Genomic DNA, 14769 nt, shown 5'->3' with positions numbered 1-14769 from the left:
AAAAAGCTGTGGAATGAAACTTTTAGGTTAGGGGTCTCCAAACTTGGCCCTTATATGACTTGTGGACTTCAACTCCCAGAATTCCCCAGCCAGCCATGCTGGCTGAGGAATTCTGGGAGTTGAAGTCCACAAGTCATAAAAGGGCCAAGTTTGAAGATCTCTACTTTAGGTGGTTTAATGCCCATTAGCTGAGCTCAGCTGGCTTCATATCCATATACAGATAGTCCTTGACTTACGACCACCATTGAGCTCAAAATTTATGTCGTTGAGTGAGACGTTTGTTAAGTTACTTTTGCCCCATTTTACAACCTTCTTTGCCTCAGTTGTTAAGTGAATCACTGCAGTTGATAAGTTAGTAATCTGATTGTTAGGTGAATCTGGTTTCCCCCGTTGACTTCTCTTGTAAGAAGGTCGCAAAAGAGGATCACGGCAACCGCCATTAAGTACATGCTAGTTGCCAAGTGTCTGAATTTTGATCACGTGACCATGGGAAAACTGCAACAGTCGTTAAGTGTGAAAAATGGAAGGATTTATACTCCTGCAGACAGCAGTTCATTTGCATTCTTTTAGTGAGTAGTTAAAGCTACCTGGAGGCTTATCTGTGTCTTTCATGCCATTCTTTAAAAGAAGACAAATGAACAGCTGTCTGCAAGGAGTATAAATCCTTCCATTCCCCACCATCCAGTCAGAGCTGAAGAAGCTTCTTGGATGAAAAAAAGAAAAAAACAAGAAAAAACAAGAAAGTCCAATTGCCTCGTGAAAAAGCACCTTTGGGACATTAGAGAGGGAAACCATCAGAAAACTTCAAGGCTGTAGGCTAGATTTAAAAAATAGGAGGGGGGGGGATATCCCAGAAGAAAACAATGTCACATTGTTTTCTTTGTTGTTGTTAGTTGCGAAGTTCTGTCCAACCCATTGCGACCCCATGGACAACGTTCCTCGAGGCCTTCCTGTCCTCTACCATCTTCTGGAGTCCATTGGAGCTCACGCCTACTGCTTCAGTGACTCCATCCAGCCACCTCCTTCTCTGTTGTCCCTTTCTTCTTCTGTTGCCCTCCATCTTTCCCAGCATTAGACTCTTCTCCAGTGAGTCCTTCCTTCTCCTTAGGTGGCCAAAGTCCTTGAGTTTCAACTTCAGGATCTGGCCTTCTAAAGAGCAGTCAGGGCTGATCTCCTCTAGGACTGACCGGTTTGATCGCCTTGCAGTCCAGGGGACTCGCAGGAGTCTTCTCCATCACCATAGTTCAAAGGCCTCCATTCTTTGGCGCTCAGCCTTTCTTATGGCCCAACTTTCACAGCCGTACATTGCAGCTGGGAAAACCATGGCCTGGACTATACGCACTTTTGTGCCTAAAAGATCCTGCATGGATATGTCACACAAAGTTAACAAGCACCCATGGGAGAGAATACTTGTAACTCAGGGTTGAACAGTGGAGTCCTCGGTGCTTTCTAAGCTTGGTTGTTTTCTTGAAGAGTTTCATAACCAAATTAGGTAACACCGTCAGCTCACTGATGATGTTACTTAGTTTGGTAATGAAACCTCTGCAAGGAAAGCCACCAAGCTTAGGGAGCTCCAAGGACCTCACAGTTAATAAGTAATTGAGCACAAGTCAAAGCAGACTTCAATTTTCGGACAAAAGAAAAAAAAACCCATATAGACTTTCCTGCAATTCTTAACCATCTCTGCATTTTGATTGGGATCCTAATGAATGCCAGGTTAATACGATGGGTTGAGGGTCCAACTATAGCAGAAGAGGTAGGGCAGTGTAGTGGTTAGGGCTTTGGACTCAGTGGGTGATCCAGGTTAAAGGCCCCATTTAAGCATTTAACTCTGAGTCGCGCTATCTTTCAGCCCAACTATCTCAAAATTTGGATCATGGAAATAATACTATTATTATTTCTTAAAAAATTTTTATGGGCCGCCCATCTTACCGCAGGCTGACATTGGGCGGCTTACAATATTAAATGTTAGAGGAGATTCTAATACTGAAAAGGCAGCTCGTCAACGACACTGAATGTGATTTAAATAATAAACAAGTCGATTTGAAAATGACACAGCTGTTTCCTCTCCTTTGGAAGGCTACCTTGTGGTTCCGGCAGGAGGTGGCGGCACTTTCCTTGGAGGGTTCCTTGTGAACAAATTTAAGCTGCGCTGCTCAGGGATCATCAAGTTTTGTTTCTTGTGCACCATGTCGAGTCTGCTGGCAATTTTTATCTTTTTTACTGATTGTCCCAACATGCCCATGGCTGGAGTGACCCAGATGCATGACGGAAGGTAAGCAGTGGAAGAACAATCCCCTTGCAAAGGAGAGTATTCCAGATTAAAGCTACAAAAGAATAACATCACATTAAAAATCTCTGTCTGTCTGTCTGTCTGTCTGTCTGTCTGTCTGTTTATCTATCTATCTATCTATCTATCTATCTATCTATCTATCTATCTATCTATCTATCAGTTTCTGTCTATCTGTCTGTCTGTCTGTCTGTCTATCTATCTATCTATCTATCTATCTATCTATCTATCAGTGTCTGTCTATCTGTCTATCTATCTATCTATCTATCTATCTATCTATCTATCTATCTATCTATCTATCTATCTACCAGTGTCTGTCTATCTATCTATCTATCTATCTATCTATCTATCTATCTATCTATCTATCTATCTATCTATCTATCTATATACCTACCTACCAGTGTCTGTCTGTCTGTCTGTCTGTCTGTCTGTCTGTCTGTCTGTCTGTCTATCTATCTATCTATCTATCTATCTATCTATCTATCTATCTATCTATCTATCATTTATCACAGTGATGGCGAACCTTTTAGAGACCAAGTGCCCAAACTTCAACCCAAAACCCACTTATGTATTGCCGGGTGCTGGGTGGGTATGGCCCGCTGGGTGGGTGTGGCCCGCTGGGTGGGCGTGGCTATAGTGGTCATGGCAGATGCGTGGGCGTGGCCAGGGTGGGCATGGCCAGCTTGATGTTGCTCCTGGGGAGGGAAGCCTGTGGAGCCAGGCAGGGTTGGGGGAGATCCAGGGGTCTCTGGCAGGAGGCTGGTTCTGCAGGGTGAGGCGGGGGAGGGCGGGGGTGCCATGTCACAGGGCAAGGCGAGGCAGGGGCCGGGGCAGCTGCTGCCTGACACCATCGGCCCCCGCATACAAAGGCCAGCAAGTGCATGCGTTCTGGGATGCATCCGGCCACATGGGACCTCAGCAAGTTAGCGGGCGGCTGGTTGAAGAGGACAGTTGCCATCTCCATGGGATGGTGCACGTGCCCACAGAGAGGGCTCCAAGTGCGCTTCTGGCACACGTGTCATAGGTTTGCCACCACTGATCTATCACTTGCCCTATCTACTAAAATTATATCCATCTAACTGTGTTATCTGTATATGTCTGTCCATCCATCCACAGTATCAATTCATTGATTCATCCAGCCAGCCACAGTATCCATCCATCTACCCACACCTGCCCTATCTAGAGTATTTATGTCCATCTATCTATGTTATCTGTCTGTCTCTGTCTATCTATCTGTCATCTATCTTTCTATCATCTGCCCTATCTACTGTGACTGTATCCAACTAGCTATGTTGGATATAGATATTACCTATATCTATCTGTCCATCCATCCGTCTATCCATCCGTCCATCCATCCATTCATCCATCCATCCTATCCACAATATCTATGTCCATCTATTTATGTTGTCTATCTATCTATCTATCTAGCCAACTATCTAACTAGCTATCCTTTGTCATCTACTGCATACAGCAAATCTATCCATCAAATACCCCATATCATTCACTTTATCTACCTTTCCATTTATCCATCCATCCATCTCCTATTCTATGGAAGAATGGCAGCCAGGGAAGATCAACTGAGTAGCAGACATTCAATTTTTAATAATTAATCCACAAATACTATAGTATTTGGATTTTCTTTACAGTCTTCCAGAGACATTACTACCCCTGAACCACTGTTGGAACAGTATACAGACACTGCCTGATACTCAATTCTGATCACTAAAATAAATGTATGGGGTGGAGTGGGGGGCAGGACAGGTATTAAAGTTAAGGTATGAGGCATTGATACAATGGGTGCCCAAGGATGCTGTACACTCACGGCTGACATGAATGCCACTTCTAGCTGGTCTCAAACTAGCATCTCATAACTATTGAAATATATCAGCAATCCTTAGCTGGGTAAATCTCCTTGCATATTGTTTTCAAGCATCGGAGCTGATAAGGTTAGGAAGAAAATATATTGACCAATTATATGTTTTGTTTAGCATCTTACTGCAAGGTCACCTCAACCTGTCTGACCCCTGCAACATGGAGTGCCACTGCCTGCGTGAGACCTACAATCCCGTGTGTGGGAACGATGGAATAACGTATTACTCAGCCTGCCACGCTGGTTGCAAGAAAGCCTCAATAAATCACGACAGTCGGGAAAAGGTGTGTGCAGGATGTCAGCCTTCACTTGTTCTCCTTCTTGGGCCGAAACCCTGTCAATAAGTAACCAAATGATTGAGGTTGATTCTGCTTTCATATAACAGTAACAATAATAAAGTTGGAAGGTCACCTAGTCCACCCCCTTGCTCAGGCAGGAAACCCTATACCATTTCGGACAAATGGCTGTCCAGTCTCTTCTTAAAAACTTCCAGTGTTGGAGCATTCACTGCTTCTGGAGGCAGATTGTTCCACTGGTTAATTGTTCTCACTGTCAGGAAGTTTCTCCTTAGTTCTAGGTTGCTTCTCTCCTTGGTTAGTTTCCATCTGTTGCTTCTTGGCCTGCTTTCAGGCACTTTGGAGAATAGCTTGACTCCCTCTTCTTTGGGGCAGCCCCTGAGATATTGGAAGACTGCTATCCTGTCCCCCCTCCTCCTTCTCTTCGTTAAACTAGACATACCCAATTCCAGCAGCTGTTCCTTATATGCTTTAGCCTCCAGTCCCCTAATCATCTTTGTTGCTCTTCTCTGTACTCTGTCTAGAGTCTCAATATCTTTTTTACATCATGGTGACCAAAACTGGATGCAGCATTCCAAGTGTGGCCTTACCAAGGCATTGCAAAGTGGTATTAATACTTCACGTGATCTTGATTCTACAGTATTTCAGGGGTCTTCAAACTCAGCCCTTTTATGATTTGTGGACCTCAACTCCCAGAATTCCTCAGCCAGCGTACCTGACTGAGGAATTCTGGGAGTTGAAGTCCACAAATCATAAAAGGGCGGAGTTTGAAGACCCCTGACATATTTGGATCCCACCACTGGCTGTACCATTCAGCTGAGGTTCGTTTCTCCTCAGCAACATTGGCTAAAGAAAAGAAATAGACATCATTGTGTTACAGTGTGGAGTGACTGTTCTAAACTACCATTCTTGTTTCTTAAGGTTTATCATGAATGCAGCTGCATTGTTGGACCCAACGCTCCGGTCTCTGGCTTGGCTACGGCAGGGAAGTGTACATCTTCATGTGAAAGAAGGACTCTTCTTTTGGTTTTCATGTTTGTTATCATTCTCTTCACATTCCTAAGTAGCATTCCTGCGTTGACAGCTACATTGCGGTAAGCCAGAGAAAAATAAGATTTATTTTCTCAAAGCTGAGCCGAAAAGAGAGTTTTTTTTAACCATTGTAATCAGGGGTCTCCCAACTTGGCCACCTCAGCCAGCAAATTTGGCTACTTGAAGACTTGTGGACTTATTCCTCAGCCTGCATGGCCGGCTGAGGAATTCTGGGAATTGAAGTCCACAAGTCTTAAAGTGGCCAAGTTGGGAGATCCCTGATCTAAACTCCAGCACTTCTTTCTTTCTTTCTTTCTTTCTTTCTTTCTTTCTTTCTTTCTTTCTTTCTTTCTTTCTTTCTTTCTTTCTTTCTTTCCCTTCCTTCCTTCCTCTTTCTTTCTTTCTTTCTTTCTTTCTTTCTTTATTTATTTCTCTTTCTTTCTTCCTTCCTCTTTCTTTCTTCTTCCTTTCTCTCTTTCTTTCTTTCTTTTCCTCCCTTCCTTCCTTCCTTCCTTCCTATTTCTTTCTTTCCCTTCCTTCCTTCCTCTTTCTTTCTTTCTCTTCCTTCTTTCTTTCTTTCTTTCTTTCTTTCTCTTCCTTCCTTCCTTCTGTCCTTTCCTCTTTCTTTCTTTTTTCTTTCTTTCTCTTCCTTCCTTCCTCTTTTTTCTTTCTTTCTTTCTTTCTTTCTTTCTTTTCCTTCCTTCCTTCCTTCCTCTTTCTTTCTTTCTTTCTCTTCCTTCCTTCCTTCCTCTTTTTTCTTTCTTTTCCTTCCTTCCTTCCTTCCTTCCTCTTTCTTTCTTTTTTCTTTCTTTCTCTTCCTTCCTTCCTCTTTTTTCTTTCTTTCTTTCTTTCTTTCTTTCTTTCTTTCTTTCTTTTCCTTCCTTCCTTCCTTCCTCTTTCTTTCTTTCTTTCTCTTCCTTCCTTCCTTCCTCTTTTTTCTTTCTTTCTTTCTTTTCCTTCCTTCCTTCCTCTTTCTTTCTTTCTTTCTTTCTTTCTTTCTTTCTTTCTTTCTTTCTTTCTTTCTTTCTTTCTTTCTTTCTTTCTTTCTTTCTTTCTTTTGAAATTAAATCTGCAGACAAATTAGTTATTACTCCAGATCAAGATTGGCTATAGCAACAAAACTGAGTTCATATTACACTTTAAATCCTAACTTGATGTGAGCAAACCAGAAATGGCTACAGTTATATACGGTGGCCAAACATATGGTTTAATGGGATGGTCTGGTTGTTCACACAACCTGCTTAAAATGTTTGTCTAAGTTTCTACAACATCCTGAGTCACAAATGAATCAATCAAACCAACTCACCCATTTTTATTCTAATGAATTATACAATATATGTGTACACCATTGTGTTTAAGGATATATTTAACCTATTATTTGGTTTAGAATGTGTTCCATAACAGGTTCTGCTGAAATAAATAAATTTAATCTTGGCTTAATGTTATAGCCTTGTTTGCATGATCTGCTAAAACAGTAACTGGGGCTAAACAGGAAAATGGTCATCCTTATTTTAGTCTAAGTTTCATAGGCATCCATTCAACTGCAGTGACTTCTAAAGGATGGAGCCTGCACAATCATGTCGTAATATAGAATCTACCCTTCCCTGTTTGTACATGTAGTCCTCGACTTACGACGGATAGTTTAGCAATCATTCGAAATGACGACTGAGTTGAAAAGAGGGATTTACGACTCAGATTCAAAGTTCCAATGGTTGGGTCTCCTCCTTAGTCACATGACTGAATTTCAGGTGCTTGGCAAAGCAGCCATATTTACAGCCGTTTGCAATATCCCATTGTCATGGGACCATGTTCTGTGATGGTTTTGCCCCAAACTGGCAGTTACTTCTGGTTTTCAGCAAAACTGTACCCCTAGTGCAGGGCAAGGCAACCTCGGCTCTTTTATGACTCATGGACTTCAACTCCCAGAATTCCTGAGTCAGCGGCTAGGCAACCTCGGCTCTTTTATGACTCATGGACTTCAACTCCCAGAATTCCTGAGTCATAAAAGAGCCGAGGTTGCCTACCCCTGTCCTAGTGAGTCATTGGTTCGCTTAACAACTATGGCATTCGCTTAATGACTGTTGCGAAAAGATTGTAAAATTGGGTCAGTCCTGTGACCGACCTGCTTTATGACCATTGTGATGCGTCGTATGTTGAGGACTATCTATATACACAAGTACATAAGGGAGGATGTTTGCATTACCACACACCTTTGCCATTACTGCTTGCCACTTTCCCCACAGATGTCTAACCTTTCTTTGTCCATCATGTTCTACTCATTTGTTAATACATTCCCACACTTAATTGTACAGAACAAAAGACAGAACTGTCCTGTTTGAGTCGTTCTGTAGCCGACCCTGCTTGCTTTTGTTTTTAAATGTTTGTTTTATGTGTCCCAGGTGTGTTTCCGACAGACAGCGATCATTTGCACTAGGAATCCAATGGATTGTTGTGAGAACACTAGGTACAGTATCCAAACAAGATTTGTAGCCTTCTCCATGTTTTGTGTTAATTAAGATGTTCTAAACTGCTGGAATTTCGGCATTCGTGATACAGACAGTCCTTGTGTCAACACTGCTAACATCGGATGTTTTTGCTTTGACAACATATGGAGATGCAACCATTTTCCTTCTTATGTTTTACTCTTAGAATTAGAGTTAGAAGTAGATGATACTAGAGGGAAGGAGGAGGAATGTGCATGGGAGTTTAGTTAGACATAACAATACTGTAACTCGTGTGAGAACCAAGGTTTTTGAAATAAGAGATGATAAGAATTGACGGGTTGGAGAACTGGAGGGAAAGTCTGCATTTCAAAGGAATTGGAGAATGTGATTTATGACTGTAAATTAGACGAGGGAATTGTGCTTTGATACTATGGGCTCAGGGGAGGGGAATTCAGATTTTGGCTTTGGCTATGTAAGTGCCAACGCTATACTTCTCGAATAAACATTCTTTAAGGTAAACAATGCCTCAAAGTTTTTTGAAGAGTTTCATCTGTCGGAACCATAACACCTTGAACTTACAACTATTTGTTTTGGTGACCACTCAAAGTTAGAACGGCACTGAAAAACATGACTTATGACTGTTTTCCCCACGTATGGCCATTGCAGCATCCCTACGATCAGGTGATCCAAATTTGGATGCACGGCAACTGGCATGTATTTGTGGCAGTTGTACTATCCAGGGCAGTGGTGGGATTCAGCCAGTTCGCACCAGTATGACAGAACCGATAGCTAATTTTTTGTTGCCCAGGCTCAGAATGGACTTCCAGAAGAGGCATCCACACAGAGAACCGCTTGTTCCCCTATTTGAATCCCATCACTGGTCCAGGGATCATGTGATCACCTTAAGTGACCTTGCCAGACAGCTTCCGACAATCAAAGTCAGTAGGGGAAGCCAAATTCACTTAACGTTTGGATTATTCACATCACAGCTGCAGTGATTCGCTTCAGAACTGGAGCAAAAAGGTCGTAAAATGGGGACAAAACTCGCTTCACGACTGCCTTGCTTAGCAACAGAAATGTTGGGCTTGATTGTGGTCACAAGTTGAGGACTACCTGTAGAGACGCCAAGCTAAGAATGTTCCTTTTGTGAAGGATGAGCGCTTTTGATATTGTGCTATTACTGTGAACATATATAAGGTTGATCTTGGAACTGGTCTTTGAAAGAGGCCGTGAACCGTTCTGAGTGAATATTGTCTTACCGCCTGTTCTTTCGGAGTAATATTTTCCATATGAAGTTGGCCAGTGGAAACTTTGAAAATAAAACTGATTCCAACAGAGACAAGATGAAATGTGGTTGACACCATGGAATCAAGCATTCCAGCTAGGCCAGAAATATTGGGGTAATATGAAATGCTTGAGATACATGACACCTCTTCATTTCTGTCTCTCTATAGGGAGCATCCCAGGCCCCATTGCTTTTGGGTCAATGATTGACAAGTCATGTCTCTTGTGGCAGAGCCAGTGCGGTGAACAAGGATCTTGTTATGTCTATCAGAACTCTGCCATGAGTCGGTACACCCTGATCGCCGGTTTGATATTCAAGGTAATTCCGGATTATAGCAATAGCCATAGCAAACTTCTATAGACTTATATACCGCTCTATAGTGCTTTACAACACTCTCTGGGCTGTTTACAATGTCAGCATATTGCCCCCCAACAATCTGGGTCCTCATTTTACCAACCTCAGAAGGATGGAAGACTGAGTCAACCTTGAGCCGGTCAGGATTGAACTCCTGGCAGTTGGCAGAGTTTGCATACAATACTGCATTCTAACCACTGCACCACCAAGGCAATGGAATGGAGTAGGAATAGCAATAGCAATAACACTTAGACTTATATACCTCTTCATAGTGCTTTACAGCCCTTTCTAACCGGTTTACAGAGTCAGCCTCTTGTTCCCAACAATCTGGGTCCTCATTTTACCGATCTCGGAAGGATGGAAGGTTGAATCAACCTTGAGCCGGTCAGGATCGAACTGCCGAACTGCAGGCAGACAGCAGTCAGCAGAAGTAGCCTGCAGTACTGCATTCTAACCACTGTGCCACCACGGCTCCTTATGACGGTCACGGTGTCTTGGGGTCATGTGATCCCCTCTTGTGAACTTCTTACAAGCAAAGTCAAATGGGGAAGACAGATTCATTTAACAACCATGTTACTAACTTAAAAGTGACAATGATTCAGTTAACAACTGTGGCAAGAAAGGTCGTAAAAGGGGGCAAAATTCACTTAACAAACATTTCACTTAGCAACTGAAATGTTGAGGTCAATTTCGTCGTAAATCAAGGACTTCAGTACCTATTTAAGAACAATCATCGTTTTGGAAACAGCTAGACATATCAAGATGTTTTCAGCCATGTTTGGCTCTCCAAGCTTGTTTCAGTTTAGTTTCTGAACGTTTCATTACCAGACTAGGTAACAGCATCATGACCAACTAACGATGTTAGCACAGAAGACATGTATAAGTTAAGGCAAATAGGACAAGAAAATCCTGCTGACGCTGTTGCCTAGTCTGGTAACAAAAAGTTCAGAAACTAAATTGAAACAAGCTTGAAGAGCAAACCGCTGCCAAAATCTAAAACCCGAACTCCAGGTATGTTCTATTATTTCAAAATTGTCTTGTTTAGCAGTGGAAATTTTGGGCTCAGTTGTGGCCTCAAGTCAAGGACTAGCTGTAGTTATGTTTCACAAATAAATTATTCCGGGTGGTTTATAGAAGGTAGAGACCAGATTGTCTGGAGAACATAAACAATGGGCACAGAAGAAGCACAGCGAGGTCAAAATTACCATGTATGGCGTATCAATGATGCCTTTGTGCAAGGATGTCATGATGCATAACCTTGCTCGCCTTCCATGTAAATAACAGCATTAGTCTATATTAGAGCAAGATGTAGGAAGAATCAAAGATGGGCACCAATATACAGTTAGTCCTTGGCTTACAACCATTTATTAAGTGACCATCCAAATTTACGACAAATTTACATGGGTGCTTCATCACTGGAGATTTTTAAGAAAAGACCAGACAATCACCTGTCTGAGATGGTTTAGGTCCGTGGTGGCAAACCTATGGCACGCATGCCACAGGTGGCATGCAGAGCCCTCTGTGGGCATGTGTGCCGTCGCCCGTGGCCTAGGCTTTCAGCTGGGTTTTATAAAACCTTTTCGCTTTAGGCCTCCACCACCATGTGCAAAAAAAGAGAAAAGTTCAATCAATCAGTTTCAACTTCTCGTGGGCAAAAAAAAAGATCTCACAAAGTTGGAATTGATTTACTGAACTTTTTAGTCCCACCCAGTCTGCCGTTACCACCACAGCCACGCTCATCCAATGGGCCACGCCCACCCAATGGGCCATGGCCACCCAATGGGCCATGACCACCCAATGGGCCACACCCACCCAGCACCCGACGATGCATAAGTGGGTTTTGGGTTGCAGTTTGGGCACTCGATCTCTAAAAGGTTCGCCATCAGTGGTTTAGGTTCTTCTGCTTGAGCAGGGGGCTGGACTAGATGACCTCCAGGGTTCCTCCCAGCTCTATTCTAGTCTAAACTCAAGGAGCCAATCAATTCCAGCTCCGATTATCTTTTTTTTTTCCTTTTATATTCTGAAAAACTGGGAACCAATAGAAATGGTGTTCGTGCTGAAAAATTAAAAAAACCCCTTTTGATATCTTGCAGGTGATGGGCTCGTGTTTCTTCTTACTAGCCTGCCTGCTCTACAAAGCCCCTCCCCCTGAATCTCTCCATGGCAGCTCAGCCCTCTCTGAAAATGGCACCTGTGATCTGCAGGAGAGCAAATCTTCACACCAGTCTCCGCAGGGCAACGACATATAGCCTTTGGGCTTCAACAGACAACTTTCTCCTACCTGCCCAGAAACTGGGACAAAATCATGTCTTACTCTTCTCTTCCTGCAAAGTTTGCTTCTTTTCCCCTTTTGCAGGAAAAATAATTTTGTGAAGATCTCTTATTGTTTTGTTTTGTTTTTTACAAGCAACAAAAGCACACAGGAAAACTTGAATCCTAATTTTCCCTCCCTGAAAAGACGGAAAAAGGATTTTGAAGAGACGAGTTTCATTTTCTCACCGATCCAGGTTGCAATTCTGAGATGGTCTTGGGATATTGAAAAAACAAAAAGGGAAGTGACAACTCCTGCAGGATGCTGGAAGTTATTTTTCCTGATTTGCTTAGTGAAAGACCCTCATTTCAGGGAATGTTTTGATCTTGTATTTAGACACCAAAACCTGACCTCAAGATTTGTGCCATCAGTTCTCTCCACCTCTTACAGTATTAATTTATTTTAAAAAAGGGCTAAACATAACTTTATACCATTCCTTTATAAAGCACTAAAGAAGCCAACCACACGCTGGACCATATATTCAAGCTGGTGTAAAATCTTCTTTGGTATAAATACGGTATAAACATCGTCTAGCCAACCCATAGTTTGTTGATTAAAAATGTGAAATCTTTCTTAGGTAATTTTTTTCTGTCTGTTATTGCTTGATGAGTGCAATGTTGCAAAGGATTGTGGGCATGAATCTGCTCTGGTAGATGAAATATCTAACACAGCTTTTTTTTTTATTGAAAATTTTTTAAAAGTTTTACAAATAACAACAAAAAAAAACAAAACAACCCTCACCCAATCCCTCCCAAACCACCCCCTCCCTCCCCCCCCCGAACTTCCCAGAACTGAATATAGGCTTATTTAAAATTTTAAAAAACCTAAACAAATTTTAACAACTTATAAAATAATTAATAATAAAATATATATAACATAAACTTTAAAAAGAAAAAGAACTTAAAAAGAAAGAAAAAAAGAAAGAAAGAAAGAAGAAAAAAAATAAGAGAAAGAAAAAAAGGAAAGAAGAAAAATAAAGGAAAACAATCTATAAAATATCAAAAAAAATTTTTATACAAGTTATAAAAAAGCTAAATGATATTTTTTTTATATCTAATTTATATTGTATGAAATTTATCCATTTTTCCCATACAACATAAAATTTCTCTTGCGATTGCTCCTTTAAAAAAGCCGAAATCTTTGCCATTTCCGCCAAATAAGAAACTTTTAAAAACCACTCTTGCAAAGTAGGCAAAGATTCCTTCTTCCAATATTGCCCTACTAACAGCCTTGCGGCTGTAATCAAATTTAACATCAATATAACCTCCTTAGTATCACAATCAGTAACAATACCTAACAAAAATAATTGCGGGGTAAATTTTACCCTCCTTCTAAAAATTCTTTGAATATTCCACCATATCTTAATCCCACCAAATATGATAATAGGTGGCGTCCAAACAACCACATCTCCAACATTTAGGCTGTAGATCAGGGTACATAATAGACATTTTTTGTGGATCAAGGTGCCATCTATAAAACATTTTATAAAAATTCTCCCTTAAGTTCTGGGCTTGTGTAAATTTAACATTCCTCACCCAAATAATTTCCCAGATATCCAGATATCTAACACAGCTTTGACACAACCAAAAACGGCCATTTATGCTGGATATCTTTCAATCTTTGGTCAGTGAGTGATGAACAGGTTATCAATGTATTAAACCCTTTTGTGATCATTGGCAGTGAGGATCTAGTCATCACATCACATATGGTTGGTTTCTTGTTTCTTTGTTTGATCCTGTCTATTCACTCCAAAAATGTCTATTCACCCCCCCAAAATCCATATAATGAACAATTGAGGGAACTAAGTATGCCTAGACCAGGGGTAGGCAACCTTGGCTCTTTTATGACTCGTGCAACTCCCAGAATTCCTGAGCCAGCCATGCTGAGGGGAAAGGGAGAGATTTCCAAGCTGAGCCATGCTGGCTCTGGAATTCTGGGAGTTGAAGTCCACGAGTCATAAAAGAGCCAAGGTTGCCTACCCCTGCTCTAAACTAATAAAATCTACATTAATTAACATTAATTATGCTTTCATATGTTCCTCTAATTGAGGGGTCTTCAAACTTGGCTCCTTTATGAGTCGTGTACTTCAGCTCCCAGAATTCTTGAGCCATCCATGCTGAGGGAAAAGGGAGAGGTTTCCAAGCTGAGCCTTGCTGGCTCAGGAATTCTGGGAGTTGAAGTCCACGAGTCATAAAAGAGCCAAGGTTGCCTACCCCTGGCCTAGTCCATTGTTTCTCCACCTCAGCAACTTTAAGAGGTGTGGACTTCAACTCCCAGAATTCCTGAGCCAGCCATGCTGAGGGAAAAGGGAGAGGTTTCCAAGCTCAGCCATGCTTGCTCAGGAATTCTGGGAGTTGAAGTCCACGAGTCATAAAAGAGCCAAGGTTGCCTATCCCTGGTCTAGACTAACAAAGAGAAACGCTAAGGGTGACATGATAAGGACTGCCACAAAGAAGAGGGAGTCAAGCTATTCTCCAAAGCACCTGAAGACAGGACAAGAAGCAATGGATGGAAGCTTATCAAAGAGAGACCCAACCTAGAACTAAGGAGAAATTTCCTGACAGTGAGAACAATCAGTGGAATTGCTTTGTCTTCAGAAGTTGTGGGTGCTCCATCACTGGAGGTTTTCCAGAAGAGATTGGGCAGCCAATTGCCTGGAATGGTATAGGGCAGGCATGCCAAACTTGCGACGTCACGTGACGTCGCGCAACACATCACAAATTTTTCCCCATTGCCGGCAATGGGGTAGGCGCAGTTTCAGCGTGACGCATCCGGCCCGCAGGCCAGCAGTTTTGACATGCCTGGTATAGGGTCTTCTGTTCAACCAGGGGTTGGACTAGAAGATGGAGGAGGAGGAGTAGAAGGAGGAGGAAGGGGAGGAGGGGGG

General features: G+C 42.0%; 1 protein-coding gene across 2 annotated transcripts in view; it reads left to right on the top strand.

Annotated features, from left to right (window-relative positions):
* SLCO4A1 (solute carrier organic anion transporter family member 4A1) overlaps positions 1–12458 on the top strand; it is a 58348-nt gene extending 45890 nt beyond the window's left edge. For both annotated transcript variants that reach the window (XM_039354022.1, XM_039354023.1), the window contains 6 exons: positions 2080–2275; positions 4279–4444; positions 5378–5550; positions 7888–7952; positions 9387–9535; positions 11665–12458. In XM_039354022.1, the coding sequence (XP_039209956.1) occupies positions 2080–2275; positions 4279–4444; positions 5378–5550; positions 7888–7952; positions 9387–9535; positions 11665–11820 (905 nt within the window). In that variant the 3' untranslated portion in view covers positions 11821–12458. The remainder of the gene's footprint in view (positions 1–2079; positions 2276–4278; positions 4445–5377; positions 5551–7887; positions 7953–9386; positions 9536–11664) is intronic.
* Positions 12459–14769: the final 2311 nt, after the last annotated feature.

This window comes from Crotalus tigris, unplaced genomic scaffold (assembly GCF_016545835.1).
Source record: "Crotalus tigris isolate CLP2741 ecotype Arizona unplaced genomic scaffold, ASM1654583v1 scf7180000018545.510300, whole genome shotgun sequence".
NCBI classification, from domain to species: Eukaryota; Metazoa; Chordata; class Lepidosauria; order Squamata; family Viperidae; genus Crotalus; species Crotalus tigris.
Note: the sequence above shows the minus strand (reverse complement) of the source record. Positions and strands in the feature narration are given on the sequence as shown.